At 34.0% G+C, this 27,141-nt stretch overlaps 2 protein-coding genes, 1 long non-coding RNA gene and 1 pseudogene across 5 annotated transcripts; 2 read left to right on the top strand and 2 right to left on the bottom strand.

Annotated features, from left to right (window-relative positions):
• Positions 1-437: 437 nt before the first annotated feature.
• LOC112495632 (CRIB domain-containing protein RIC5) lies at positions 438-2,189 on the top strand. 2 transcript variants are annotated; one of them, XM_052442968.1, is made up of 5 exons: positions 438-788; positions 920-1,037; positions 1,144-1,244; positions 1,363-1,453; positions 1,559-2,189. In XM_052442968.1, the coding sequence occupies exons 2-5, from the start codon at positions 983-985 to the stop codon at positions 1,930-1,932; spliced, it is 621 nt and encodes a 206-aa protein (XP_052298928.1). In that variant the 5' UTR covers positions 438-788; positions 920-982; the 3' UTR covers positions 1,933-2,189. The 2 variants fall into 2 exon arrangements, with proteins under 2 accessions (XP_052298928.1, XP_024948081.2); XM_025092313.2 differs by having other exon boundaries at positions 1,363-2,189.
• A 606-nt stretch (positions 2,190-2,795) lies between these two features.
• Positions 2,796-5,451, bottom strand: LOC102623385 (uncharacterized). Its single transcript, XM_006489634.4, has 2 exons — positions 5,192-5,451; positions 2,796-4,313 (listed from the first exon to the last, which is right to left on the bottom strand). The coding sequence occupies exons 1-2, from the start codon at positions 5,246-5,248 to the stop codon at positions 2,997-2,999; spliced, it is 1,374 nt and encodes a 457-aa protein (XP_006489697.2). The 5' UTR covers positions 5,249-5,451; the 3' UTR covers positions 2,796-2,996.
• A 1,189-nt stretch (positions 5,452-6,640) lies between these two features.
• On the bottom strand, positions 6,641-8,439 carry LOC127901193 (uncharacterized). Of its 2 annotated transcripts, none has more exons than XR_008053324.1 (3): positions 7,426-8,108; positions 6,911-7,315; positions 6,641-6,711 (listed from the first exon to the last, which is right to left on the bottom strand). It is a non-coding gene; the product is annotated as an uncharacterized LOC127901193 (long non-coding RNA). The 2 variants fall into 2 exon arrangements; XR_008053325.1 differs by lacking the exon at positions 6,641-6,711 and adding an exon at positions 8,321-8,439 and having other exon boundaries at positions 6,718-7,315; positions 7,426-8,064.
• A 4,032-nt stretch (positions 8,440-12,471) lies between these two features.
• On the top strand, positions 12,472-19,272 carry LOC102619350 (cullin-1-like; annotated as a pseudogene).
• The last annotated feature ends 7,869 nt before the right edge of the window (positions 19,273-27,141 follow it).

The following is a 27,141-nucleotide window of genomic DNA, read 5'->3' as shown; positions in this document are numbered from 1 at the left end:
TTGATTGTAATAAATAAAAAGTATTCTATAATTTCTCTTTACGAGGAGTTGCAGTGACCGATCAAAAGTCTTTTCACTCATGAGAACCACAAACCCAGACCTAGGCTTGTAGACGAGGAACATTTTTAACACTAATATATACAAAGTGACCCGAAATATCTTCGGCAATAAACAATCCCAAACATACAATGTTTTCATGAAACATATAATACTTTTATAGGCATCCTTTATCCGTATTCCGCTTATTGTATTGATTAATTGTTGCACACGGATGATGTGAAAAGAACAGACCTACGGCATACACGTCATAACCAAACTACCAGACATTTACTTCCTAACCGTTTTTCCCGCGTTTTCATCAAAACGGCTGCGCATATTTAGCCAATCCTCTTTGGTTTTATTTTTGGTTTTGCCTTTCTAGATTTTTATCCCAAAAATTTGGTCATTTACTGGCTTCCATTGACTGGTTACAGGAACGGATCACGCGTCTGTCAAAACAAAAGGGCTGTGCTCGACTTTGATTGCTTTTGAAATCTTCCGTTTCTTGCTCTCCTTTCCTAGAAACCAAAACAAGCAAGAATTGATCAAATAAAATGAGATAAACTAAATTGAAGTTGTTCATGCTTTTGTCTTCTTTTTGGAAAATTTCATTGTTGTGTAAAATGGTATTTGCTTCATGTTTCTGCAATTGAGTTATGTGGGTGAGAGGGTGAGAATGGAAAATTTACTACTACATTACAAAAGGCAGTGATCATGGCATATTCTTCAATATTTTTTTTCCCCTAGAGGTTTGATTCAAGTTTATATCTCTAATCTGTTTGTTATTTTACTTCGCTTATGTGAAATTTGTACCTGGGTTCATGTAATTTCTCATCTATTATTTTCATTTTTCCTTTTATTCTTGGCATTTGAATAGCAGTGGAACAAGTAAAAGCAGCAGCAGCAACCTGAGGAGGAAAGTTTCCAGTGAATATAAGCTAAAATGACATCAGTCAAGGGCCTATTAAAAGGGCTGAGATACATTGCACAAATATTTGGTATGAACAATTTTTCATTTCTGTACATATATTACATTATAATTCACTTCATTTTGCATTTTTCCTCTCAATATAGATACAAAGGTGCTCATTAGAACTTTTGCAGATCAACCTAAAGAACCAGAAATGCAAATTGGTCTCCCCACAGATGTAAAGCATGTTGCCCATATTGGCTGGGATGGTCCATCCGCTGTTGATCCCAGCTGGGTAATTTCTGTTTTCCTTTCACACTGTCTCAAGCAATATATATTTTTTTATTTTTTTTTAAAAGACAAAATGTTTATGCATACATGTGCCATGGCTACAATACCATAAAATTGTGCAGATGTCTGGCTTCAAATGTGTTCCGGAAATAGCAAAGCAGCCTTCTAATTCTATTAAAGAATCGAAGAACCCCGCGAAATATTTAGAATCAGGTCTGTTTGTTTCATTGAACAACATATTCCATTGTGTTGTTTTTTGCAATGCAAAGACATCTAAATTTATTGTTCTGATGTTGCTGGTTTCTAACGATACTCAAGACATAAAGCCTCAAAGTACTACTGATAAGCCTAAGCATAAGTCCAGAAGCAAATCGTCTACAGGCGGAGGCTCAGTCGTAGATTCCCCGACCAAGCGGCGGTCTGATGGATCAAAGCAATCTAGGTATTCAGTAGATTCCCCAAGAGGGCTGAACAAGTCAAGTCTGGGAGATGATCAGTCAACCTGTAGTGATCCTGCTGGTGTTCCAAAATCATCTCGCCGGAAAAAATCCAAGGGCAGTGAAGGGCCCTCGAAAGCATTGAAATCAAAAGGCGGGAATTCTTTGGCTGATACTGACACAGGTCAGAGAACGAAGAAAACAGAGGTAAAGCTAAATACGGTTGTAGAAACGAACGAAGAAGACAGGGGATGAGATGTAAGTTTCAGCAGGAATCTAGCCATTTGTAAATTTTACAGGTATACAAAATCTTCAGGATGGAGGGATGTAACTCAAACCTTATTTTATCAACCATTGTATTTGTTTTTTTCTTGCCATGTTCCGGATGCCAAGAAAATCAACAAAGTGGAGAAGAGAGAACTTGTGTTTGTTTTGACCTGTACATAGAAAAAGCAGCTTGCAGAGAAAAAAAATAGCTTGAGGCCTATTGTTAATCATGTCAGTGTCATTCATTAAAGGATCAACAATTCATAATACAAAAAGCTTCTACATAGATGTACATATGCCTGGGACCTAGATGTGGAAAGAAAGTGATTGCGTATATCACCGTTAGAAGAACATTGGAAACTACAAGTTTATGCTCAATGCCATTTGCACGAGCTCAAAACTTGAAATATCATCACTTTCTTTTACATTCCACAGAGATGATATTTTTCTAGGACCTTTGAATATTTATGATTAAAGATATGAAAATTTGAGGATATTTTTGGCAAACTCAAGCAGGGGTAAAACTTGTGGCAGCTATGAGCTGAGAAAAGGGAAAACATGGATTTGGCAAAAAAAAACAATTCAATGAGAGCTTCTTATGGCCCAGTATTTCCGATTAAAACAATGACTACAGATAAAGCTTGAGAAATTAGTTAATTTCCACAGAGAGGTAATAAAGGCTCAAAACTAATTTCCAATGTCAGCTTCTGCTTCATATACACAGAATGTTTTGCTAGTTTTGAACTTCATACTGATTGCACTAAATCTCATGTCAAATAATGCATACCAAATTGAGGTTTGCATAAAAGCGCAGAATGAGGATATAAATATGAGAATAAAAGATGCAGCAGTGATACAATAAAATCACAAATGTCTTTATTTAATCCTCCACACTTAATACCAAAACATACCAAACATCCAAAAGAAAAATTTAAGAAAAGGGTCTAAAATACATGTCCTTTGAAGCATCTGTGTATAGGTTTTCAAATGTAATTATATCAGGTAAAATAATGGCATCAACCAATATGGAATAAGACTCTATTATTGCCTTCTCAAAACACGAGAACCACTTTCTCGGACAAGTCCATACCATAATCAGCCAGAGTGCGGTCATCCTGTAATGCCACTTGATCGACTAATAACTCCTTCACTGCAGCTTGAAATTTGACTTTAGCCATTTCTTTCACTTCAGAAATGGAAATAGACAGTGATATTGAAGGATCAATAAAGATTAATGGCAATTCGATGATCCTTGAAGAGGGTGCCAAAACCATGTGAAGAGTCGAATGCTTTTGGATGTTGTAGCTTGCCAGAACATGGTTTTCAAATAGCCGCTTTCCATCAAAAACGATACTCTGAAGATGAAGAGGAGTCTGCAGTTTGTCAAAAAGTTTGACTTTCACATCTTGGACCGTGTTATATGGCTGGACATCAAGTGTTATAGTCTTTCCACCCCAAGTCTTAACAAATATCTGAAATGGGGAAGGTAGCACGTCTACGACGTAATTATTTTTGATGCCATAACTAGCCAAGGTCTTGCAAGCTTCAAGCTTCGTTCCAGCATAAAATAAATCTTGGTTGCGAAGTGATAAATCAATAATGTTTGCAACAATTTCTTTTACATCACGAACCGCAATCAACACTTCAACTTCGAGTCTCACAATCTCCTCAATTGGTGTTCTAACAAAAATCTGAATCGATGATGGAAACATCTCTAACAAGCACTCATCTTTCATGTCATAAAATGCCAAAGTCTTAGAATCCTCCAGCTTCTTTCCTTCATATATCAAAACATGATCGGCAGCAGAGACACCCACAACGCTCCCGACTATTGCTTTGACATCACGAATAGCAAACGAATGTTTAACTTCAAGATTCACAATCTCTCCTGTTGTTGCTTTCACCAAAATTGATAATATCTCTTTTGGACAAAAGACCAAATGAATGATTGATTCACTCTTGATATTCATGGAGGTCATAGTCGCCGTGTCCTCTTTAAGCAGTTTTCCATCATAGACAAGGGTAAATTGATCGGATTGAATCCCCTCCTTAACTTGAATCATTGTTTTGATGTTTTGAACAGTATGGTAAGGCATTGCTTCCACGACGGTGGCTGTTTGATTAGTTGGAATTTTCACAAACAATTTCATTTCACTAAGATTCTGGTGAAGAAAATGGAGAGTGGAGTTGTTCCGAATCCCATAATCAACTAGCCTGCCTGCCTCGAGCCTATCACCAGCGAAGAAAAGATCGCAAATATCTTCAGATATCCCTTCCTTCACATGTATCATAGCTTTGAGATTCTTGATTGTCTCGGATTTCTTAACTTTCATGGTACTTGTTTTTATGATCTTCAAGTATACATTTATCTACAGAAAAAAAATGAAAGTAAATTCCTAAAAGATACACTCAAAATGAGAGTCACTAACAATTATTAGGTTAGATGATTAATGATTTAATTACTGTACGACGAATGTTTCACTGAATCACACTAGAAATAAGTAATCCTGGTACGATTATCATACAAATCATTAAGGTTGTACTAGTAGTATAGCTACATTTTTTTTTAAAGCATTCATCAATAATAACTAAATTTGCTCCTCACTCATGTGACTATGTGAGGGTGGTTTTGAGTCCTGGATTTCTTGTATTTCCCCAAGAGATTTTACTGATTGAACCAATCACCACACACAATTTAGATGCTGTTTATGTAATACAAGTTTAAAAATTTATGTCTAAAAAGAAAATTCAATCCATCCCTCATAATTACAGAGAAAACATAGTATAAAAAGATATATACTAGCTAGTAAGCATTTGAGAGATTATATGATGCATAATTGTACTTACCAATTGAACCAACTAACACACATTATAGCTGGAGTTCATGTTATACAAGTTTCCAATATTATGCCGAAAAAGATCACAAGATCACAAGCAAGAATTCTAGACATTAATTTGATGATGTAAACAAAAGAAACATCATGTGTCTAAGTAGACAACTCGGTAACAATTACATATATAAACATCTTAAGCAAACAAACACCTATTTCATTTTTCAGAGACTACTCTGTTTCATGTCCTTCTCATGAATCAATCTCAATTTATTAATCTCACTTCTAAAATGAAACCTACCTCCACATCATATACTTTTTATTTTCTTAACAACTGTAAGAAAAACAAAAAGTAAAAATGGAATTACAACTTAACCAAAATAATTAAAAGAAAAAAAGGTAAAACGTATATAGACCTCTTCTTCAGGGGAATTGAGGTGGGTTGTGGATGATTGACCTTCTGATGAATCCATGGAGAATGAACCAAAAAAATACAATTTTTTCCCCCCTTTTCTTACGGTTATGAAGAGAGAATGAGAGTCAAGGGTGTGACAGAGAGTTAAGAAGTTGGCAAACTTGAACAAGCAATTTCCACTTCGCTTTACAAATGGCAACTAACCATATCCAATAAATCCCAAAATAAAAAAAAAAAATGATGAAGTTTGATATAAGTATGTAATAAACTCTTAAAAAGACAATCATGCAGAGTTTTTATTGTTATTATCGTTTTTAATATTTTTTGACGTAGCAGTTTGTACGTAAAAATTTGTATGAAGAGTTTTTTTTTTTAATTATAAAGAGTTTTTATTATGGCATGGGCATTTATTTATTAATTTGCTCTCATTTGTGAACAATGTAATTTAATTTTTTTAAATGGAACACTTAAGGAGACATATTAAGCCTTAACTCGTAAATGCTTAAAGTCAAGACAAATACCAAAGCATGTGGTGGATTTGAAATCTATTAACATGGCATGAAATAAATATTTTAAACTCATTAGGAGGAGAATCCCACCAAGTGAAGCTACCACAATAAAGACCAATATTAGGCAAGAGATAATTTTATTTTTTTTTAAAAAAAATTATTATTCTCCACTTTTCTTTTTTAAAGAATTTTATCAACTTTGCTTTCCTACATATCACAATTGGTAAGTTTTCAAGAATGGGTGAGAATTTACTAAAAAAAGTTAATATTGGAAAAATATTAACTATAATACTATACAATTGTGACAAAGAATGTAATGGTTGGTTTATATGCTTTACCATTTGTGGTGGATTTGTACTAGAACAACATTAGTTGGGATTTGCAATTGCATGTCTAGCATTACTATTTAAAAAAAAAACGTGTTAAATATTGTCTTTTTTTCTTTGATGATTAGTCAGAAGTAAAAAGAAATAGACTAAATAATAGCAATGTAAACCCCAAAGCGAGCGATTTATTTTTCTAATATATTATTACTATGATCCTATAGGTCAAATCTTTTATAATTCTAGAGTATAGCTAAAAATGAAATCTACATTTATTATTATATAATACAATCCGACAGTTCATTGAGTATAGATAAAAAATTTACACTTACAATATCAAATCTACCCTACTGAGAATTATTTGGAAGATAAGATAGAACCACTTATGGAATAACTGCATAAGCAATAACCATTACACAAGGGTGCTTTACTGCACATTCTGCCTGGATATGGTACTAGACCTAGCTTTCGGTCAATTCAAATTGAACTGTAAGTATGAGCAGGTATTTAGGGTTAAAATTTGGCTACAGATAAGCTTGAGAAACTGGTTATGCAAACTTTCCTATACAAGCTGAGATGACATAAATACGAAAGGGTGGAAACAAAATTATGAGAATAACTGATATAATGATGTCACGGAGTCGACTTTTTAGAGCATCAATCCATATGAAAACTAAAAGAAAAGGGACCTGAAATAGTAAAATATGATTAGTTTAAAGCATCAATCCAACAAAAAAAGAAAAGAAAAAAGACAAGAATGCATCGACGGAACTGGTTTCAGAAGTTCGACTAATTATCGAAAGTACTGTCATTAAGCAATATTGTATAAAAAGGTATATATTAGTTCCTTTCAAAATGCTAGAGCCAGTCTTGTGATAAAGTTCATACCATAATCTGTCAGGAGAAGTCATCCTGTACTACCACTTGACAGAATGTAATTCCTTTACTGGAACTCAAAATTTAGGTTAAGCCATATCCTCGAGATCAGAAAACAAAATAGAATCCCAGGGCGCAAAACCAAGTGGAGAGTAGCGTCCTTTTGGATGTCGTGGCTTGCCAGATCCAGGTTATCCTTCAGACACTTTCCACCATATACAATACTATGACGCTCAAGGGGAATCTGCAGCTTGTAAAAAACCTTTTCTTTCGGAACTTTTATTTTGTTACAGAGCTCGACATCTAGTGTTACCATGCAGTCCAAGTCTTAACAAATATCTGAAATGAAGCAGGCAACACCCCTGTCATCTTTGACACCGTAACAAGCCAAGGTCTTGCAATCCTTGAGCTTCATTCCTGTGCAAAATAAATCACGAATAGTAAGCAAAACTTTAACTTTGAGTTTCACAATCTCTTCAGTCAGCATTTTAACAAAAATCTGAATCAATGAAGGAAACATCGCTAACATTCACTCTTCTTTGATGTCATAAAATGCCAAAGTCTTGCAATCCTCAAGCAGCTTTCCTGCATAGTTCATAATCAAATCGCTGACAGAGACGCCTGTGATACTCCCAACTATTGCTTTGACATCAGCAACAGTAAAAAAACTTTAACTTTCAGTTTCAGAATATCGTCAGATGGGGCTTTCACAGAAATGGATAGAACCTTAATTGCACAAAAGAGCAATTGCATTGTTGACTCCCTTTTGACATTCGGGGAAGCTAGTGCCATGTCCTCTTCAAGAAGATTTCCATCATAAACAAGGATGAATCGATCGGACTGAATCCCCTTCTTAACATGAATCAGGGATTTGATGTGTTATGGTGAGCCATTGCTTCCAATACAATGGGTCTCTCATTCGTTGGCATTTTCACAAACAATTTTTTTCCGTTTGATGTCTGTTCAATAAGATGGAGCGTAGAGTTGCTCTCAATACCATAATCAATCAACCTGCCATTCATAAGCCTGTCACCAGCAAAGAAGAGATCCTGAATATCTTCAGATGTCCCTTCCTTCTCATGTACCATACCTTTGAGATTTTTGATGGTCTCAGATTTCTCAACGTTCAAGGTAACTGTTTTCATGATCTTCAAGTGTACAAATATCTGAAAAAGAAAGAAAGAGAGTTTCTAAAAAGGAACACCCAAAATAAGTGTCACTAAAAATCACAAGGCTAGACGATGATTAATGATTTCAATTATGTTTTGTCGTATGAATGCAGAGAATAAAAATTTTCCACATATTTCATTTTTCATCAAACACCAAATTAATCATTTCAGGTAAAAAAAAATAAAAAATAAAAAATTATGTTTCAAGGAATCACACTCTCGTAAGTAATTCTAACTCTGTTATCATACAAACCTTAAAAGATTTTACAAGAAAATAGAGATGTTGTTTGGTTGCTAAGAAAATAGATAAGAGAAAAGATGTTTCTAGAATCTGTATTATTATTATTACTCAGCTTAAACTGTTACAAGAATACAATCTCTATTTATATACATCTCTTAAGTATCACTATCATTACTAATTGATAACTAACTATTAACTAATTACAAGCTGAACTTCAACACAGTACACATTGCGTTGTAACAAATTTTTAATGATTTATGCTGAGCTGTCATCTTGGTTACTAACTTCTGACGTCACAATTCTATTTTCTTTCTTCAGCTTAGAATTCTCCTTCTTCTTCTGTATGAAATGAGCTTCTATAGCAGTCCCCTCAAACTCAAGGGACAAGGAAGAACATTGAGTTTTTGTCCCTTGAGTTTGGCTCTTTGTGAGTTGCGAAAGTAGAGTCTTTAAAGTATTAATATGGTCAGTCACCGATGTAGATTTCGCCATGTGAAGAGTATAGAGTCTCATCTTTAAGAAGATTTTGTTGTGTAGCGACTTGGTCTCGTACAATCTTATGAGAGTATTCTATATTTCCTTTGCTGTCTTTTTCTCCGTCAAATTGGATAACACCCCATCTGTAAGTGTCAAGTGTAGATCAACAATGGCGTTGCCTTCCATTTCATTCCACTTGTCATCATCAGTTATCTCCATGGGCATTTCTCCAATTGCTGCCAAGCAATTATTCTTCCTCAAAATAACTTTCATATTCATTTTCTACAATGAGAAATTATTTCTGTTGAACTTTTCATTATCGTATATTTCTGCCATTACTTTTCACCACAACGTACTTTTTCTAGGATCAGCTCCTATCATTTCATGTGAACAGTAACTGTATACATCAACAATGTCATATACTTGAATAGTACCGTATACTTGAACAATACTATATGCATGAATAGTACCCTCGACTCTAAAAAATATAATCATTAGCTCTGATACCACTGTTAAAACATTGATGGGTGAAGTAGGGTCACAGCTGAAATGAAATTAGAAGAAAAAAAGAATATGCACATAAACATGATAGAAATTTATGCGGTTATACTTTTAGACTACATCCATGGGTGAAAACAGAAAGATAAAACTTTACTAGTGAAAAGATGATTACAAATATTGTAATATTTAAGCTCATTATCTAGAACTCTAATACACCTAATTTCTTAAATCACTAAATCAAGATTTTAAAGCTTTGAAACTCTCGACTCTCAATTTCTCTCTAAAGAAAAGAAAAGAAATTGAAGAATTGGATGCTGAAATAAGGAGGAGCATCCTCCTTTTATAGCAAAAAATTAGCGACTGTTCATACCTTTTTTTTTCACTTTGATTTTGGCAGCACCGAATTCGGTGCTGCCATTGTTGAAATTGGTAGATTGTTGACATTGGCCAACATTAATACAAAACACTAGATTGTAAGGGCGAATTCGAATGATTTTATCTGAGCAAAGTAGAATCCCGGAAATGGGATATGGAAAGTAACTGATAACTTTATGAAATGAGAGTTATCATGACACTTTTAAACTTAAATCAATATTATTTAGAGAGTAAATAATGTGTTTTTTATTGCATTTTAGTTACATTTTACATAAACATCTATTTTGGATTATTTTTAATAAATTGAGTTGTCTAGATCATTTTTGTGCTAAGATTATGTGCATGATTATAGATGACTGAGAAGCTCAAGTTTTAGGGAAGGAACGCTATTGCAATAGACTTGTAGAGATAATGAAAAAACTTGACTACAGAGGAGTTAAAACAAGTTCGAATCAGTGAAGATGTTGTAGTCATTGCTGTAGAAATCTTGGAGCACTAACAGACTGGATTTCGGCGCAATAACTAAAAGATTGCGATATGAAGTTTCCAAAAATGGAGGATACGCGTACACACTTTATGTTGCCCTAATCTCAAGTTATAAAAGGAGCACACATGAAAAGAAAAAAAAGGGAGAGCCATCAGCCAAGGAGAATACTGAAAAAAAATAAGAAAACAAAAATTATGAGATAGATTCAAGGCTGTAATAGAGGACTCAAATAGAAAACAAAGGAGATGTCACAAAGACCAAACAGAGCTCAGTTCTTCTTCTTATTTTCTTGTTTGCTATTTATTTATGGGAATGTATTTGATGGTTAAAACAATTTTATTCACTGTTCTATTGCAAATCATGAACTGAATTTGATTGTGGTTGAGTAATAAACAATCTTAATGGATATTTGACTAATAAATGTGTGTTGCTCTGAATTTGTTATAGCATTTTGTCTTAATTTTTCTTAATAGCAGAGGCAAACCCATGACTTTTATTATCCCAGACTAATTTATAAATTTTTGGTAAATGTTTGTGTGAATGTTGGTTCTTGTAAAGAAAGAGGGAAAAAAATAAACATTAAAACTCCTAGTAAATTACATATATTTAATAAAAGAATGATAACAATATAACAAACAAGCTTATAACATAAATAATTAAATTATGCATTAAAGAAACTATTTATGAAATTCCGTTTTATTTTGGTGATATAGAACGTGATACATTTGAATAATATAATTTAATGAAATGAAAAAGAATAAGTATGACTGTGAAGGAAATTGTTTGGGTGATAAAATAAAGCTACTAGAATCAGGTTTTCCTTGAAACTTGACTCTGTTGGCTTTGCCATTCTTATAAAACTCCTTAAAGGATAAGGGATGGACAAATTTTTTGAACTCTAGAAATCCTACTTAATCAAATTGAAATTTGAAGATTGATCTATGATCTTTCTTATCCTTTTTATTTTTCAATTGGTCTTCCCTCTTCACTATCATTCTTTACTATTTAAGGGAGAGTTTCTTCCAATTTTTCTCTCTTTGGTCCATTTTGAATAGGTCTTTTTACACAAACATTCGTACACCCGATTATCACATGAAAATCCTTGATACTAACTTGAGCTTCGAAGGGTTAATGCCGGAAAAACTTCCGGCACCCCTGACCGTTTCTCTGGTTGCAGGTGCTCACTAGGATTGGATCATGCTCTCTATTTCTTGCTCACTAGATCAGATTCCTGGTCACCAACTTTTGCTGAGGTTGCTAAATTGAGGCTAGAAACCGTCTCCTCGAACAAATAAATTTTAATGTTGTCATTAGAATCTAGTAAGTAACCCGCACATTGACACGACCATTTTTGGCATCAACAAAAATAAATCATGAAATTATGAAAATGTTGTTAATTGTTACTATATCATTGAGTAATGTTAGGAATCTCATTATTTGAGTCCCAAATTGAGTTACAAATAATGTGTCATTCATCAATTAGATTGTAGAATTAGAGTGACAAGTAATGTTACATTCATCGCCCATTAGATGAGTGACACATACCATTATTATTTTAATTAGAATAATAGATTTCCTTATTTTAAAATTACTCCTAGTGGGAATGTTATAATATATTGGCATATCTTTTTTTTTTCTTTTTTCAATTAGAACAAACCATAATACTTTTTATAATAAGTTGAATTAGTACTAATATTTTAGCCTCCTAATGATTTCAGTTTATCCAATAAATATACAACTGAATTATATTGTAAAATAAGTCTCTAACTCTACTTTAAAAATGAAGAAAGAAAAAAATTGAATTGGGAACATACTTGAACATAAAATAAAAAAATTTATTATTTAATAAAAATTATAAAAATGTAAGGGCTATAAGGGAAATTTTCCAGGATCTAGCCCAAGAAGTAAAGATTAATATATATATATATAGTTAAAAGAATAATTAGTAATTCGAATGCAAAGAGATCGATGATGACAGCTTATACTGAAAGAGCGGACAAAGAAGAAGAGGAAGAGGCTATTCGAATTCTGGATGCCTGGTACGTATTTGTATTATATATATTGGCATGTCTTATTAAAATTCTAGAAGGACTCTTCCAACGGAAAAGAATCCTTATTAGATTAAGAAAAATTTGTCTATTACAAAAATGCGGGCCTAGGATTTCTTGTCTAGTTAGGATACATGATAAAACTATATAAAGGCACCTACATTGAGCTCTCAAGTCACAAATTCGCCATAGAGTTGAAAGATTAGAATAAAATAGCTAGTTAGTTTTCAGCTTTTTCTTAAGTTATTGCTGTCATGGATGGTAATTGTTTAGCAATGGGGCACAAGGAAATTGACATGGATGAAGGATGGGACATTATCCAGAAATGGATCACAAAATTGAAGAGGATTTCAGAAGGATTACTAGAGCCACCCTTTAATGTGGACGATTACGTTATGCTTTACAGCTCTGTCTACTCTACTTGCATCCAGGGGCCTCATCATGAATATTATGCTCAGCTGTATAACAAGTGAAAGCAAGATCTTGAAGAATATATGTCATCAACGGTATTTCCATCTTTGAGTGAGAAGCATGATGAGCATTTGCTGAGGGAGCTTGTGAAAAGATTTGCTAATCATAAAGTTATGGTTAAATGGCTGGCACTCTGCTTCAACTATCTCGAACACTATTACATTCGTCAAAGAGCACTTCCTACAATTAGTGAAATTGGACTTACCTGCTTCCGGGATCTGGTTTTTGATGCTCTAAAGCATAAAGCAAAAGATGTCGTAATTACTTTAATTGATAGAGAACGCGAGGGAGAAGAGATTGACAGGGCATTACTGAAGAATGTATTGGATATCTTTGTTGAGATTGGACAGGGGAAAATGGATTGTTATTGTTGAAAAGTCAAAGAAGAGCTTGCCAATTTCAAGGTTGGTAGCACGATTTGGTACACCAACAATTGTAGAGATTTTTCAAGCCGAAAAGAAAGAATGGACAAAAGGGATGGATTTGGAAAATAATAATAATTAAAAATTATATTTTTAATTATTTTATTCTTTGCATAGTAATTCATTTCTCCTATAAATAGCTAAGGATTTCATTCATTTGAAATCATCCTAAAATTGTTAAGCTTATAAGTTTCTAAGCTTTTGAGAGAAGTGAGAGAAGTGTGTCTGGGGAATTTATCTTTCCTGCAGAGTGTGAGAGTACTGGGTATATTTGAGTTTCTGGGAAGTGAGATTTGTTACTCAAATATTGTACTCTATTAATTGTTAAATAAACAATTATTCTTTCTTGCCTTCGTGGATGTAGGTTTAATTACCGAACCACGTAAATTCTTGTGTCCTTTATTTTTCTGTAATTATTTAGTGCGCTTGATTCCGCATTCCGCACACAACAAGTGGTATCAGAGTCGACGGTTCGTACTTGGGGGATACGGTATTGTTCACGTATACGATACTATTCACATATGGTACTGTTCACGAATACGATATGGTTCGTACTTGGGGGGATATGGTACTGTTCACGTATACGGTACTATTCCTGTATACGGTACTGTTCACGAATATGGTGGAGACGACCATTTGTACTTGGGAGACAGTCTATTGTAAGTAGTGTGTATTTTTGCATGTATAAGAAAGTTCTGTCAATAAAGGCGATAAGAGTCTAAGGATTCTGGTTTTTAATTGGGACCGAGTTCCCGTCCAGTCTCCTGGGAACTTTCCTGGTGCATTTATTCACGCGAAATTAACATCATAGAGACGGTTTTTCAAGTGGAAATAATTCGTTAAAAAAATGGTAGAAGGTGAAACTTCCAGAATTGGGGAAAGATCTACCGAGACTATTTCAGGAGACGCTTCAGGTGGGAGGCGAAATTTGTCAAATCGCTATTCAGCACCTGTTATAGGAGGCCAAAAGATCGATGTTGAAAAGTTTGATGGGAAAATCAACTTCGGCATGTGGAGGCACGAAGTTATGGATGCCCTTATTCAAATCGATCTGGATGTTGTTCTGAAAAATAAAAGACACTTGTATGATGAAGAAATTTAGGATCGTATGAATGAAAAAGCATGTGGTCAGATCAGATCTTGTTTGACCAAGGAGGTGAAATACTTGGTGAAAGATGAGGAGTGTGCGGTGACTTTGTGGCGTACATTAGAGGAGAAGTACCTAGTGAAAAGTCTTGAAAATCGCCTTTATACAATGAGCCAAGTATATGGTTTTTGAATGAAGCCTGGGGTGTCAATGCACAATCATGTCTCAAGATTTGAAAAGTTACTTGCTAATTTGAAGAATCTTGATGAATATATTAAGGATGAAGTCAAGGCTATAATTATGTTACACTCACTACCAGAGGAATATAGCCATTTTGTGACTACTTTGATATATGGGAAGAGTGTGATCGTCTTTAAAGATGTTTGCACAGCATTGACTAGCTTAGAGATTCGGAATAATGATAAAAATTCTGAACGAGCATCGTCTAAAGCGTTGGTGAGCAGAGATTGAGCGATGGAGAAACAGAAGAAGCGTGGTGGAAAGAATTCTCGATCCAAATCGAAAAGTAGAAATATAGCTCGAGATGAGTGTGCCTTTTGTCATGAAAAGGGCCATTGGAGGAAAGATTGTCCAAAGGCTCAAAAGAGAGATGGGAAGAAACCAGCAGCAGCAAACATGGCACGGAAAGATGAGGGCTTTGATTATTCACTAAGTATTACTCCTGCAGCATACGTGGCTAGTTTGAGCGAGTGGATACTTGATACTGGAGTAACCTATCATTTGTGTCCTATTAAGGAATGATTTACAGATTTTCATAATCTGGAATCCGGTACAGTTGTGATGGGGAATGATCAACCTTGTCGCACAATGGGGATAGGAACAATTCGGCTCAAAATGTTTGATGGAATGGTTAGAGAAATCAAAGAGGTTAGATTTGTTCCAGCTTTAAAGAAAAATCTAATTTCTGTAGGTGCTTTGGAAGCTAAAGGCTACAAGGTTACCATTGAAGATGGTATAATGAAGTTTACACATGGGGCTATGGTGATTCTGCAAGGGGTTCGGCGTCACAATCTGTACTATTTGAAGGGAGGTACAACTGATGAAACAAATGTTGTTGAGGCGCACAGTGACACCACCAAGCTATAACATGTACGGCTGGGACATGCTGAAGAGAAGTCTTTGCAAACTCTGATGAGGTATGGAATCTTAAAAGGTACCAAAACCTGTAAATTAAGTTTCTGTGAGCATTGTGTAGTAGGCAAGAAAACAAGGGTCAAGTTTGATACAGCTAATCACGATACTCGTGAGATCCTTGAATATGTTCATAGTGATGTATAGGGACCAACCAAGATTGCATCAATTGGTGGAAGCCATTATTTTGTTATATTTGTTGATGATTTCTCTAGACGTGTGTGGGTGTACACCATGCGAGCAAAAGATGAGGTTCTAGAGATTTTCGTGAAATGGAAGAAATTGGTAGAGACTCAAACTGGCAGAAAGATCAAAGTATTACGATCTGATAATGAGGGTGAATATACTTCTGATCCATTCTTGCAAGTATGCCAAAACGAGGGTATTAAAAGACATTTCACGGTGAGACATACTTCGCAACAGAACGGTGTGACTGAGCGTATGAATCGTACTTTACTAGAGAAGGTACGGTGTATGTTATCTAATGCTGGTTTAGATAAAAAGTTTTGGGCTGAAGCTGTGAGCTACACAAGTCACTTGGTAAACCGATTGCCTTCTGCTGCAATTGGAGGTAATCTCCTATGGAAATGTGGTCTGGAAAGTATGCACAAGACTATGATTCCCTTCGTATATTGGGGTGTCCAGCTTATTATCATGTTAAAGATGGTAAACTAGATCTTCATGCTAGAAAAGCTATTTTTGTGGGATTCAAATGTGGATTAAAAGGCTTCAAGCTTTGGGATCTCGAAGACAAAAAATTTGTGTGTAGTAGAGATGTCACATTTGATGAAGCTTTAATGATGAAAGCTTCAAGTTCTCAGCAGGTGGAGAACAAGACTAACGAGGTATTGCAGCGGGTGGAGTTTGATGCAACTCTATATGTACCAGTTAGTTCTACATTAAAGAATAGTTCAACTATGAAGGTGACACCTAGAGTTGAAGAAGATGTTTTTTTTCTGATGTCCCACAAAATGAAGAAACAATTGATGATGTAGATAATGATGATTTTATAGCAACAAGGAGGCCAAGAAGAGAGATAAAGAAACCCGGATGGCTCACTAAAGATATGATGGTAGCCTATGCACTTCCAGTTATTGATGATGACATCCCCAACACTTTCGGTGAAGCATTACGCAGCAGTGAAAGTGATCAGTGGAAGTTAGCCATGGAGGAAGAGATGAAATCTCTCCATCAAAACCAGACTTAGGAACTTGTAAAGTTATCAAAAGGAAAAAGGGCTATTGACAATAAATGGGTCTACACTAAAAAGAAAGGATCTCCGAATCAAACAACTCCTCGATACAAGGCAAGGCTCGTGGCAAAAGGTTTTACTCAAAAGGAATGTATTGACTACAATGAAGTTTTCTCTCCAGTTGTAAAACATACTTCCATTCGTATCTTACTTGCCTTAGTTGCAGAATATGAGTTAAAGTTGGCTCAATTGGATGTTAAGACGGCGTTCTTACATGGAGATTTGGAGGAGGAAATCTATATGATTCAACCTTGTGGTTTCAGAGTTGCTGGAAAGGAGAATCATGTGTGTAGGTTGATTAAATCTTTGTATGGACTGAAGCAATCACCAAGGCAGTGATACAAAAGATTTGATCAATTTATACAAGGGCAGAAATTCACCAGAAGTGAACACGATCATTGCGTTTACTTTAAAAGACTACCAGATGGAGCTTTCATCTATTTGTTACTCTATGTCGACGATATGCTTATAGCTTCGAAGAATAGAGATGAGATCGAAAGATTAAAAAAGCAGCTGGCTTTTGAGTTCAAGATGAAAGACTTGGGTGATGCACAAAGAATACTTGGGATGGAGATTCGTAGAGACAAGAAGAATGGGAGCGTATGGTTGACTCAAAAGTCTTATTTGAAGAAAGTGCTAGAAAGATTCAGTATGGATGACAAAACTAAACCGGTATGTACACCTCTAGCTCCTCATGTTAAATTAAGCTATTCTTCATGTCTTAGATATTAAGAGGAGCGCGATTACATGGCTCGTGTTCCATATGCTAGTGTTGTGGGTAGTCTTATGTATGCTATGGTATGCACAAGGCCCGATATATCTCAAGCAGTGAGCATGGTTAGTAGATACATGCACAATCCGGGTAAAAATCAATGGCTTGCGGTAAAGTGGATTCTCCGATATCTGTATGGGTCAATTGATGTTGGGTTATTGTTCAAGAAGGATTGTGGTCAACAATGTGTTGGGTATTGTGATTCTGATTTCGCTGGAGACCTTGACAAGCGAAGATCAACAACGAGCTACGTATTCACATTGGGTGGAGGTCCGGTTAGCTGGAGGTCGATTCTACAATCGACAATTGCTCTGTCCACTACGGAAGCAGAGTACATGGCAGCAACTGAAGCTGTAAAGGAAGCTATCTGGTTGAAAGGCTTGTTAGGTGATTTTGGAGTAATCCAGGAGAACATTGCGGTCTTCTGTGATAATCAAAGTGTGATATTCCTTGCGAAAAATCAAACATATCACGCTCGGACGAAGCACATAGATGTGAAATATCATTATGTGTGAGAGATTATCGAGAGCGGTGTTGTGTTGTTGAGAAAGATCGATACCAAAGATAATCCATCAGATATGTTGATGGAGGTAGTTTCTGGAGTTAAGTTTCAACATTGCTTGAAATTAATTCAAATCCTTCGATTGTGTTAAGATATGTCCTTCGGGAATTTTGAACTAGGGTTGGCTTGATCCCAAATTTTGGGTACGTAGGCAGTCATAGAGATGCAGCCACTTTGGGTATGATGGCTCGTTGGTAGTCGGCTCAGATTTGAATAATCTTCGCCGAGGTGGAAAATTGTTGAAAAGTCAAAGAAGAGCTTGCCAATTTCAAGGTTGGTAGCACGATTTGGTACACCAACAATTGTAGAGATTTTTCAAGCCGAAAAGAAAGAATGGACAAAGGGGATGGATTTGGAAAATAATAATAATTAAAAATTATATTTTTAATTATTTTATTCTTTGCATAGTAATTCATTTCTCCTATAAATAGCTAAGGATTTCATTCATTTGAAATCATCCTAAAATTGTTAAGCTTATAAGTTTCTAAGCTTTTGAGAGAAGTGAGAGAAGTGTGTCTGGGGAATTTATCTTTCCTGCAGAGTGTGAGAGTACTGGGTATATTTGAGTTTCTGGGAAGTGAGATTCGTTACTCAAATATTGTACTCTATTAATTGTTAAATAAACAATTATTCTTTCTTGCCTCCGTGGATGTAGGTTTAATTACCGAACCACGTAAATTCTTGTGTCCTTTATTTTTCTGTAATTATTTGGTGCGCTTGATTCCGCATTCCGTGCACAACAGTTATGAAAAGGATTTTGAAGAACATATGCTTCGGGATACCGGTAATTACTATTCTTGTAAGGCATCGAATTGGATTATTTCGGATTCGTGTCCAGATTACATGATCAAGGCTGAGGAATGCTTGGAGAAGGAAAGAGATAGAGTGTCTCATTACATGCATTCGAGCAGCGCGCAAAAATTGGTGGAGAAAGTAGAACATGAGTTGTTGGTAGTGAATGCAATTCAGCTCTTTGAAAAGGAACAAGCAAAATGCAGAGCATTGCTTAAAGAAGATAGGGTGGATGATCTTCCCAGGATGTGTAGGCTTTACCATAAAATACCTAACGGCTTGGAAGAAGTGGCTAGTGCATTCAAACAACATGTTATTGTTGAATGTACGCTGTTGGTACAACAGGCTGAAGATGCTGCAAAGAGCAACTGCAGCAACAGATCCTTATTCGAGAATTAATTGAGCTACACAACGAGTATATGGAATATGTTAGTAATGGTTTCATAAACCACGAGTTGTTCCACAAGGCCCTGAAGGAGGCTTTTGAGAGTTTTTACAATGAAACTGTTGGTGGTACTTTGAGTTCAGAACTTATGGCAACATTCAGTGATAATATCAAGCTGTGATGCAGACCTGGTACACTGAAGTTCCAAATCAAATTGAAGTCCACTAGTTTTAAGAATATCTTTTTAATTTTGTATTTTATTTGAATTGCGTACTGCATTCTAACTATGCAGGATAAGTAATATAATTTCTATTTTGTTTTGGTTTATGTACATTGAGAATTTTTTATAACTGAATAGCTAAAAATAGAGCTTGGAACTAACGCTGCTGTGCATTTTCTATGTCCAATAAACCTAAGTTGATCAATCAACTTCCTTGGTGAAACAATTCATAGCAGATAAAATAAAATTTGTTAAAATTATGAACAAAATAGTAATGGTATCCCAATTCCCTTCCTGACAGTTGCCCATTGCATTAAGATTATAAATATATTTATACAAAAACTAACCACCCCAAGACCTTGATTCAAGCAATCAAGATCGAATTTAATGAACCCTAAATCAAGAGATTGGCTGACGTAAGAAACAAAAACATAAATAAAGTAAAAGACACAAAAGCAATTTAAGTGGTTTATCCTTAAGGTCCTACACATACTGCAGAGCAGGGCAGTGAGCTTTCATGAATAATGGCGCACAAGAATGACAAGTGAATCATTAACATGTAAGCATATTTCCGAATAATACATAACATGCTTTGAAAATTAAATGCAGAAGTTTGAGAACCTAACCTCCAGCCATTGATGTGTCATTTCAACTGTTTACTTTTCGATTTTGATACTTCAGTAACTTCAGTAATCAGTAATGATGGTGTACTTTTTTTTTTCTTTTGATTACAAGCTGCCAGGGACCAAAACCATTTCACCATCTCCTTATATTATCATCTTTCCATCAAAGATGAAGTGATGGTAGTTATAATTAGCTATCATAACATCTAACAGCTAGCTCCAAGCGTGACAGAATTAATGTCAAATGAAATGTTGGTCCACATACTAGAGACTTCTTTTAGAAAAAACACCTCAACAGTCAGGTGTCCAACATTCTCCCACTTGGTCCAAACATTTCACTTGATTTGATATCAATTAATTAAACTTAAGAAATATAGTACATGAATCATAGCGATAAGTCCTCTAAGAACGAGTGTTATCTTCCATGTATTACAATGCATTATTTTTCTTAAATCCAGTCACGTATGATAACTTAACTTAATGAATAAACCCATGTTTATTCTTGGTCCAATAAAATTAATATTTTCTCAATATAAATAAATGTGCACATAAAGATGAGAAAACATCACAATAAACGAAAATCAAGAGTCTCATTTATATTACATTGCATATACAATGAAAATGACATGACGGAACCAAGTCCCATTTGGTCTACATGATCCTTAAACTTTTGTGGTGGCATGCCCTTTGTTAAAGGATCAGCAATAATCAATTCAGTGTTAACGTGTTCAATGACCACTTTCTTTTCTTTAACATGTTCTCTTATGTTTAAATATTTAATGTAGATGTGTTTACTTCGACTTCCACGTTTGTTATTTTTAGCCATGAAAACTGTAGTTGAATTGTCACAATATATCCTCAATGGCCTTGAGATTGAATCCACAATTCTAAGCGCAGATATGAAACTCTTCAACCATACACTATACGAGGTAGCCTCAATACAAGAAACGAACTCAGCCTCCATAGTGGAAGTAGCAGTCAAAGTCTGCTTTGTACTTCTCCAAGATATAGCTCCACTGGCGAGCATAAAAATATATCCAGATGTTGATTTTCGTGAATCAACACAGCCAGCAAAGTCTGAATCGGAGCAACCAATTACCTCCAAATTATCAGTTCGTCTATACATAAGCATGTAATCATTGGTGCCTTGAAGGTACCTCATTACTTTCTTTGCAGCTTTCCAGTGGTCTAAACCTGGATTACTCTGATATCTTCCCAAGATTCCAACAGCAAATGCTATGTCAGGTCTTGTACAGACTTGAGAATATTAATAACTATTATTAATGAAATAAATAGTTTATTTTACAAATATATATTTTTATTCACTTTGTAATTAAAACTACAACTCCATAAATGAGGGTAAAATTATAATTTAAAATAATTTGCTCTCAATTTAAAAAAAATAAACAAATAAATGAAATTCTAATTATAAATTGGATTCTAATTCTTATTTCACACTCACAGTATAGGCAAATGACCTATTTTTACTCCTACTTTACATCCCCAATTCTAGGATTCCAACTCCCTAAATTTCACACTTCAATTTAAGAAGTAAACACTGCTTAAATGTCAATGTCATAAGCTTAAATGTCAATGTCATGACAAATTTGTTTCCATCCTTCAAATAGTTAGTAACCACCGTGCATATTGATCTAACCATAAGGTTGTTACTGTATCCAACCAGATATTGTTACCTACCACCGTAGTTTTCTTACACCCACATTCACCTTTTAACAACCTACTTTGACTGGTATGCATATATATAATGTGGGCATGTGGCCATCTTAAAAGACGTTGGATCACTTTGGATTTTAAAGCAACGGTTATTGGAATAACGACAGAATTTATGGTACCTTACTACAGTTACAAGTTAGAACATAGGCGAGTCCTAAATTTATTATAATTATTTTGTGAAATGGATGAGTTTAGAAAAAAGTGTGGGTCCGCGGGAAATATTACCACCCTTTCCCAATTTTCTTTTTCATTTTGTTAAGGGCTAATTCCGATGTTTCAATATTTTTCACTGCCCCCAAATGTTTCAATAATTATCATCTCACATCCAAATCTATTAATTTGACCATTTATTCCAACGGTCAAAAGATAAATTTAAAAATTCATGCCCTAAATATTATTTGATAATGATAAATTAAATTAATTTGATAATTTAATTGATGAGATTATTATTTAATTACCTTTAATTAAGAATTTTTGATGTAAATATCAATTATTGGATTAGCATTTTATGTCATTTAATTCTTCTCTAATTCAAGATAAGGAGCATGTCTGATATTTAATTAAATTTCAAACACATCCGTTAAAAATGGTGGTCAAATTAACGAAAATAGGATACAGTGAAAATTATCAAAATATTTAGATGTACAGTGAAAAATACCAAAACATTTGGGTTATGGGTGGGATGAAACTATGTTGCAACAGTTACAACATGCCATCGGATTTTGTCTTTTTCAGTTAATTACACCACACTACCCTATATTTTATGAAACATTCAATAAACACAAAAAGTTACAAAGTTTTATATAAAAATCCTTTTTGGGATAAAATAACTTTTAAAAAAAATTACTGTTATTATTATTATTATTTGTTGATGTATGAATTTCTTTGAAAGAGTTCAGGAAAGTGAAAGGGTATATTCCCAGAAGTTACAATCGTAATATTCATCATTTTATTAACTAGCGTAAGCATAACAATTATTACTATTATTATTGTTGTTGTTAAATGACAATTAGTTGCATGTAGCGTTACGTTACGCTTTTTTTTGTCTACTCTCCAAAACATCCTGCTTTCTCTCTCACAAAAGGAAAAAGAAGCCAATAGTGTTCAACCAATAAACTTAGTGAAACTGGAACTTATGAGAATCGGCAACAGAATGTCATGCCTTATGAAAATTCAATGCTGCATAATTCAACGCTTGACTGGGACTTATGAAATTCACTAATAAACTAAAATTGCAAAACTCACACGGCAAAATAATACTGCATTTATCGATAAAAATATTAGTGCGGCATGTGAAGTTGCTTAGAATGTTGTTTGCTGTATGACACTGACTTGATCCTCTCTGTTCAGCTTTTAAATCTTTAATTTAACTTTATAAATTATTGGTCAATTCAGCTCAAGATGTTTAATGAAATAGTCAAAGAACTAAAAAAAGTTAGATATGTTCTAGTATTAAAGAAAAATCTAATTTCTATAGGTATTTTGGAAGTTAAAGGCTACAAGGTTACCGTTCGAAATAGCACAATGAAATTCACATATAGGGCTATAGTGATTCTGCAAGGGTGTGGCATCATAATTTGTACTACTTAAAATGAAATACAACTAGCTAATATTTCCGAGGCCCATTATGACACCACCAAGCTATGTCATGTATGACTGGGACATACTAAAGAAAAGTCTCTACTAACTCTGATAACACATGGACTTTTGAAATGTGCCAATACTTGTAAAATGAAATCTGTGAGCTTTGTTTTGCAAGTAAGAAAACAAAGGTCAAGTTTAGAATGGCTAATCACGATAATCATTAGATCTTTGAAAGATTGCATTAATTAGTGAAAGCCATTATTTTTTTTCATGTCTATATGATTTCTCTAAACATGTGTAGGTGTACATGCAAGCAAAGTAGAGTTAAAGGTTTTAGGCTTTGCGATCTCGAAAATAAAAGATTTGTGTATAGCAGAGATATTACTTTTGATTAAGCTTCCATGTTGAAAGCTTCAAGTTCTCAGCAGGTAGAGAACAAGACCAATGAGATATTGCAGTAGGTAGAGTTTGATGCAACTCCAAATATACCAATTAGTTCTACATCAGAAAAGAGTTCAACTTTGGAGGTGACTCCAAGATTTGAAGGAGAAGTCATTTTTGTTGATGTCCCACAAGAGGAAGAAATAACTGAAGATGTAGAACATGTAGAACATGAAAATGAAACTATATTAATAAGGAGACTAAAAAGAGCGATAAAGAAACCCAGATAGCTTATAAAAGATATGACAATAGTTATGCACTTCTAGTTATTGATGATGAAATCCATAACACTTTCAATGAAGCTATATATATTAGTGAAAATAATTAGTGAAAATTAGTCAGACTTAGGAAATTGTAAAGTTACCTAAAGAGGAAAAGGTTATTGGCAATAAATAATTCTACATCAAGAAGCAAGATTCTCCAAATCAAACAACTCTTTGATACAAGACAAGGGTCGTAGTAAAAGATTTTGCTCAGAAAGAAGGTAATGACTATAATAAAATGTTCTCTTTAGTTGTAAACATACTTCCATTCGTATCATACTTGCCTTGATAGCTGAATATAAATTAGAGTTGTCTTAATTGGATGTTAAGAAAACATTCTTATATGGAGATTTAAAGGAGTAAATTTATATGACTCGGGCTTGTGATTTTAAAGTTACTGGAAAAAAGAACTAAGTGTGTAGATTGATTAAATCTTTATACGAATTGAAACAATTACCAAGACAATAGTACAAGAAATATGATCAATTTATACAATGGCAGAAATTCACTAGAAGTGAACAAGATCACTGTGTTTATTTTAGAAGACCATAAGATAAAATTTTCATCTATCTATAATTCTATGCCGATGATATACTTATAGTTTCGAAGAATAGAGGTGAGATTGAAAGATTAAAAAAGCAGTTGGCTTCTAAGTTCAAAATGAAAGACTTAGATGATCCACAAAGAATTCTTCAGATGGACATTCATAGAGACAAAAGGAATGGAAGCATATAGTTAGCTCAAAAGTCTTATTTGAGGAAGGGGCTAGAAAAGTTTAATATGAATGACAAAACCAAACTAGTTTCTACTCTTCTAGCTCCTCATTTCAAATTGAGCTCTTCTTCATGTCCTCTTTCTCAAGAAGATGTGACTACATGACTCATGTTCCATATGCTAGTGATTTGGGTAGTCTTATGTATGCTATGATGTGCAAAAGGCCTGACATATCTCAAGTCGTGAGTATAATTAGTCAATACATGCATAATCTAGGTAAAAGCCATTGTCTTACGGTAAAGTGGATTATCTAATATTTGTATGGGACAATTAATTTTAGATTATTGTTAAAAAAAATTGTAGTCAACAATGTGTTGGGTATTGTTATTCTGATTTTGCAGGAGAACTTGACAAGTGAAGAGCAACAACGAGCTACATATTTGAATTAGGTGAAGGTCTGATTAGTTTGAGGTCAATTCTATAATCGAAAATTGCTCTTTCTACTACGAAAGCAAAGAAAATAGCAGCAACAAAGGCTACAAAGGAAACTATTTGGTTCAAAAGCTTGTTAGGTGATTTGAGAGTAATTTATGAGAACATTGAGGTCTTTTGTAATAATCAAAGCGTGATATTACGAAGAACTAAATGTATCATGCTCGAACAAAACATATGGATAGGAAATATCATTATGTGAGGGAGGTTATCGAGAGCGGTGTTGTGTTGTTTAAGAAGATTGATACTAAAAATAATCCAGTAGATATGTTGACAAAGGTGATTTATAGAGTTAAGTTTTCAACATTACGTAAAACTAATTCAAATCCTTCAAACATGTTGAGTTTGGGAAATTTTTAAACTACGGTTGGCTTGATACCTGATTTTGGGTATGCAGGCAGTCACATAGATACAATCATTTTTTGGAATGAAGTATCATGATCCACTAGTAGTTGGCTAAGATTTTTATTAATTTTTAACCGATGTGGAGATTTGTTAAAATTAAAAGAAGGCATGAAGACTTTTGGAAAATTATGAAGACTTTTTGGAAAAAATTAAAAGATTTTCCAAATCGGTGGCTGAAATTGTTAAAATGCATTTGAAGGTGCCCGAGATTGTTGAAATGCAATTAAAGGATTAGATGCAATAGTGCAAGCTTGAAGTTTATAAATAGAGGACATTTCTTCATTCCATATCATCCCAAAAAATTTGAGAAAAACAATTCTACAGTTGGAGAGGTGAGTAATTGAGAGGTTTTCCTTTTAAGTGTGTGCAAGAGTACTAGGTGTATTTAGGTTCTCATAAGAGATGTTTCTTTACTCATTTTTTATACTCTAATAATTATTAGCAATTCAATTATTTTGTCTTGCTTCTACGTAGGCATAATTGGTGAACCACGTTAAATTCTTGTGTTTTTTATTTTTCTGTGATTATTTATTGCATTTGATTGCGCATTCCACACACAACAAGTGGTGTTAGAGAACGAGTGGTATTAGAGCACAACAAATGCAAAAGCGAGTTATATTGTTGTTGACTTTTCCAATCTTCATAATACAAAAGCACGTATAGATTCATCGAGATTTGGAGGGAAAAGAACTATTAAAATAAAAGAGCTTTTGAATTACCTCCGATAATTGTTGTGGCAACTTTGCAATGCTTGTATTTTACACTATATTTTCTCCATTGTTGTGTCATCAAAACCTAGCCTCACGACATTTAAATCAGTTTTTGAAGTACTTCTAATATTTAGAGCTTCACACTTCACAAATTCTTTAAGTTAAATTTAGTGTTTCTTTTCTTTTTGTTTTTTCAAATTTTAAGGTAAAGTCAATAAAACTCAAATTAACTTTTTAGTCCTCTACCCATCCAAGATTCGAATTTAGGTGGCATCATTCAAACAAAAAATCTTAAAAACCTCATATATGATTTTTTTTTTCCTTTATAATCCTTTTAGGATTCGGGTTCTCTCCTAATTTAACCTTTTTCTAATATTATAGGAAATTTAGACATATGACATTTAAGAAATACTAAGCCCAAGAATTAATTTATTTACGATTTTTGTATTTATACCAAAACTAATTTTTTTTGGCTAATTAAAATGGAACACAAATGGAAGTATAAACTTCTTTCTCAACTTCTCAGTTTTGTAATATAAGGAAAAAAAATAACTGAAAAATACTTTCGAAAAAAATAGGTAAATTTTTTTATTATCAGTTTGCTAGCTTAGCAAATATTAGAAATAAATCAAATTTAAATTTGTTTTCCTCTCTCACTTATAGATGAATTTTGATAATTAGAGAACTAGACTAATGATACAAAGTTTTCAAAACAAAATGGTTAGATCAGTTTCTTTGATAGCCAACCGAGATCAAACAAAGAAATTGCAAATGGAGAATCAATACAAATAAAAAAGATAAGAAGAATAAGAAATTAAGAATAATAATCTAAGCGCTCAGATTTTTTTTTTCTTTTCTTGAAAT

The sequence above is a fragment of the Citrus sinensis genome, chromosome 1, assembly GCF_022201045.2.
Source record: "Citrus sinensis cultivar Valencia sweet orange chromosome 1, DVS_A1.0, whole genome shotgun sequence".
In the NCBI taxonomy this organism is placed as follows: domain Eukaryota; kingdom Viridiplantae; phylum Streptophyta; class Magnoliopsida; order Sapindales; family Rutaceae; genus Citrus; species Citrus sinensis.
Note: the sequence above shows the minus strand (reverse complement) of the source record. Positions and strands in the feature narration are given on the sequence as shown.

Coding starts and splice junctions, on each gene's coding strand:
- LOC112495632 (XM_025092313.2), top strand. CDS start 983: ATGACATCAGTCAAGGGCCTATTAAAAGGGCTGAGATACATTGCACAA. Junction 1,038..1,143: donor ATACATTGCACAAATATTTG/GTATGAACAATT, acceptor GAACTTTTGCAG/ATCAACCTAAAGAACCAGAA. Junction 1,245..1,362: donor CCGCTGTTGATCCCAGCTGG/GTAATTTCTGTT, acceptor AAAATTGTGCAG/ATGTCTGGCTTCAAATGTGT.
- LOC102623385 (XM_006489634.4), bottom strand. CDS start 5,248: ATGGATTCATCAGAAGGTCAATCATCCACAACCCACCTCAATTCCCCT. Junction 4,314..5,191: donor TCAATTCCCCTGAAGAAGAG/GTCTATATACGT, acceptor TTTTTTCTGTAG/ATAAATGTATACTTGAAGAT.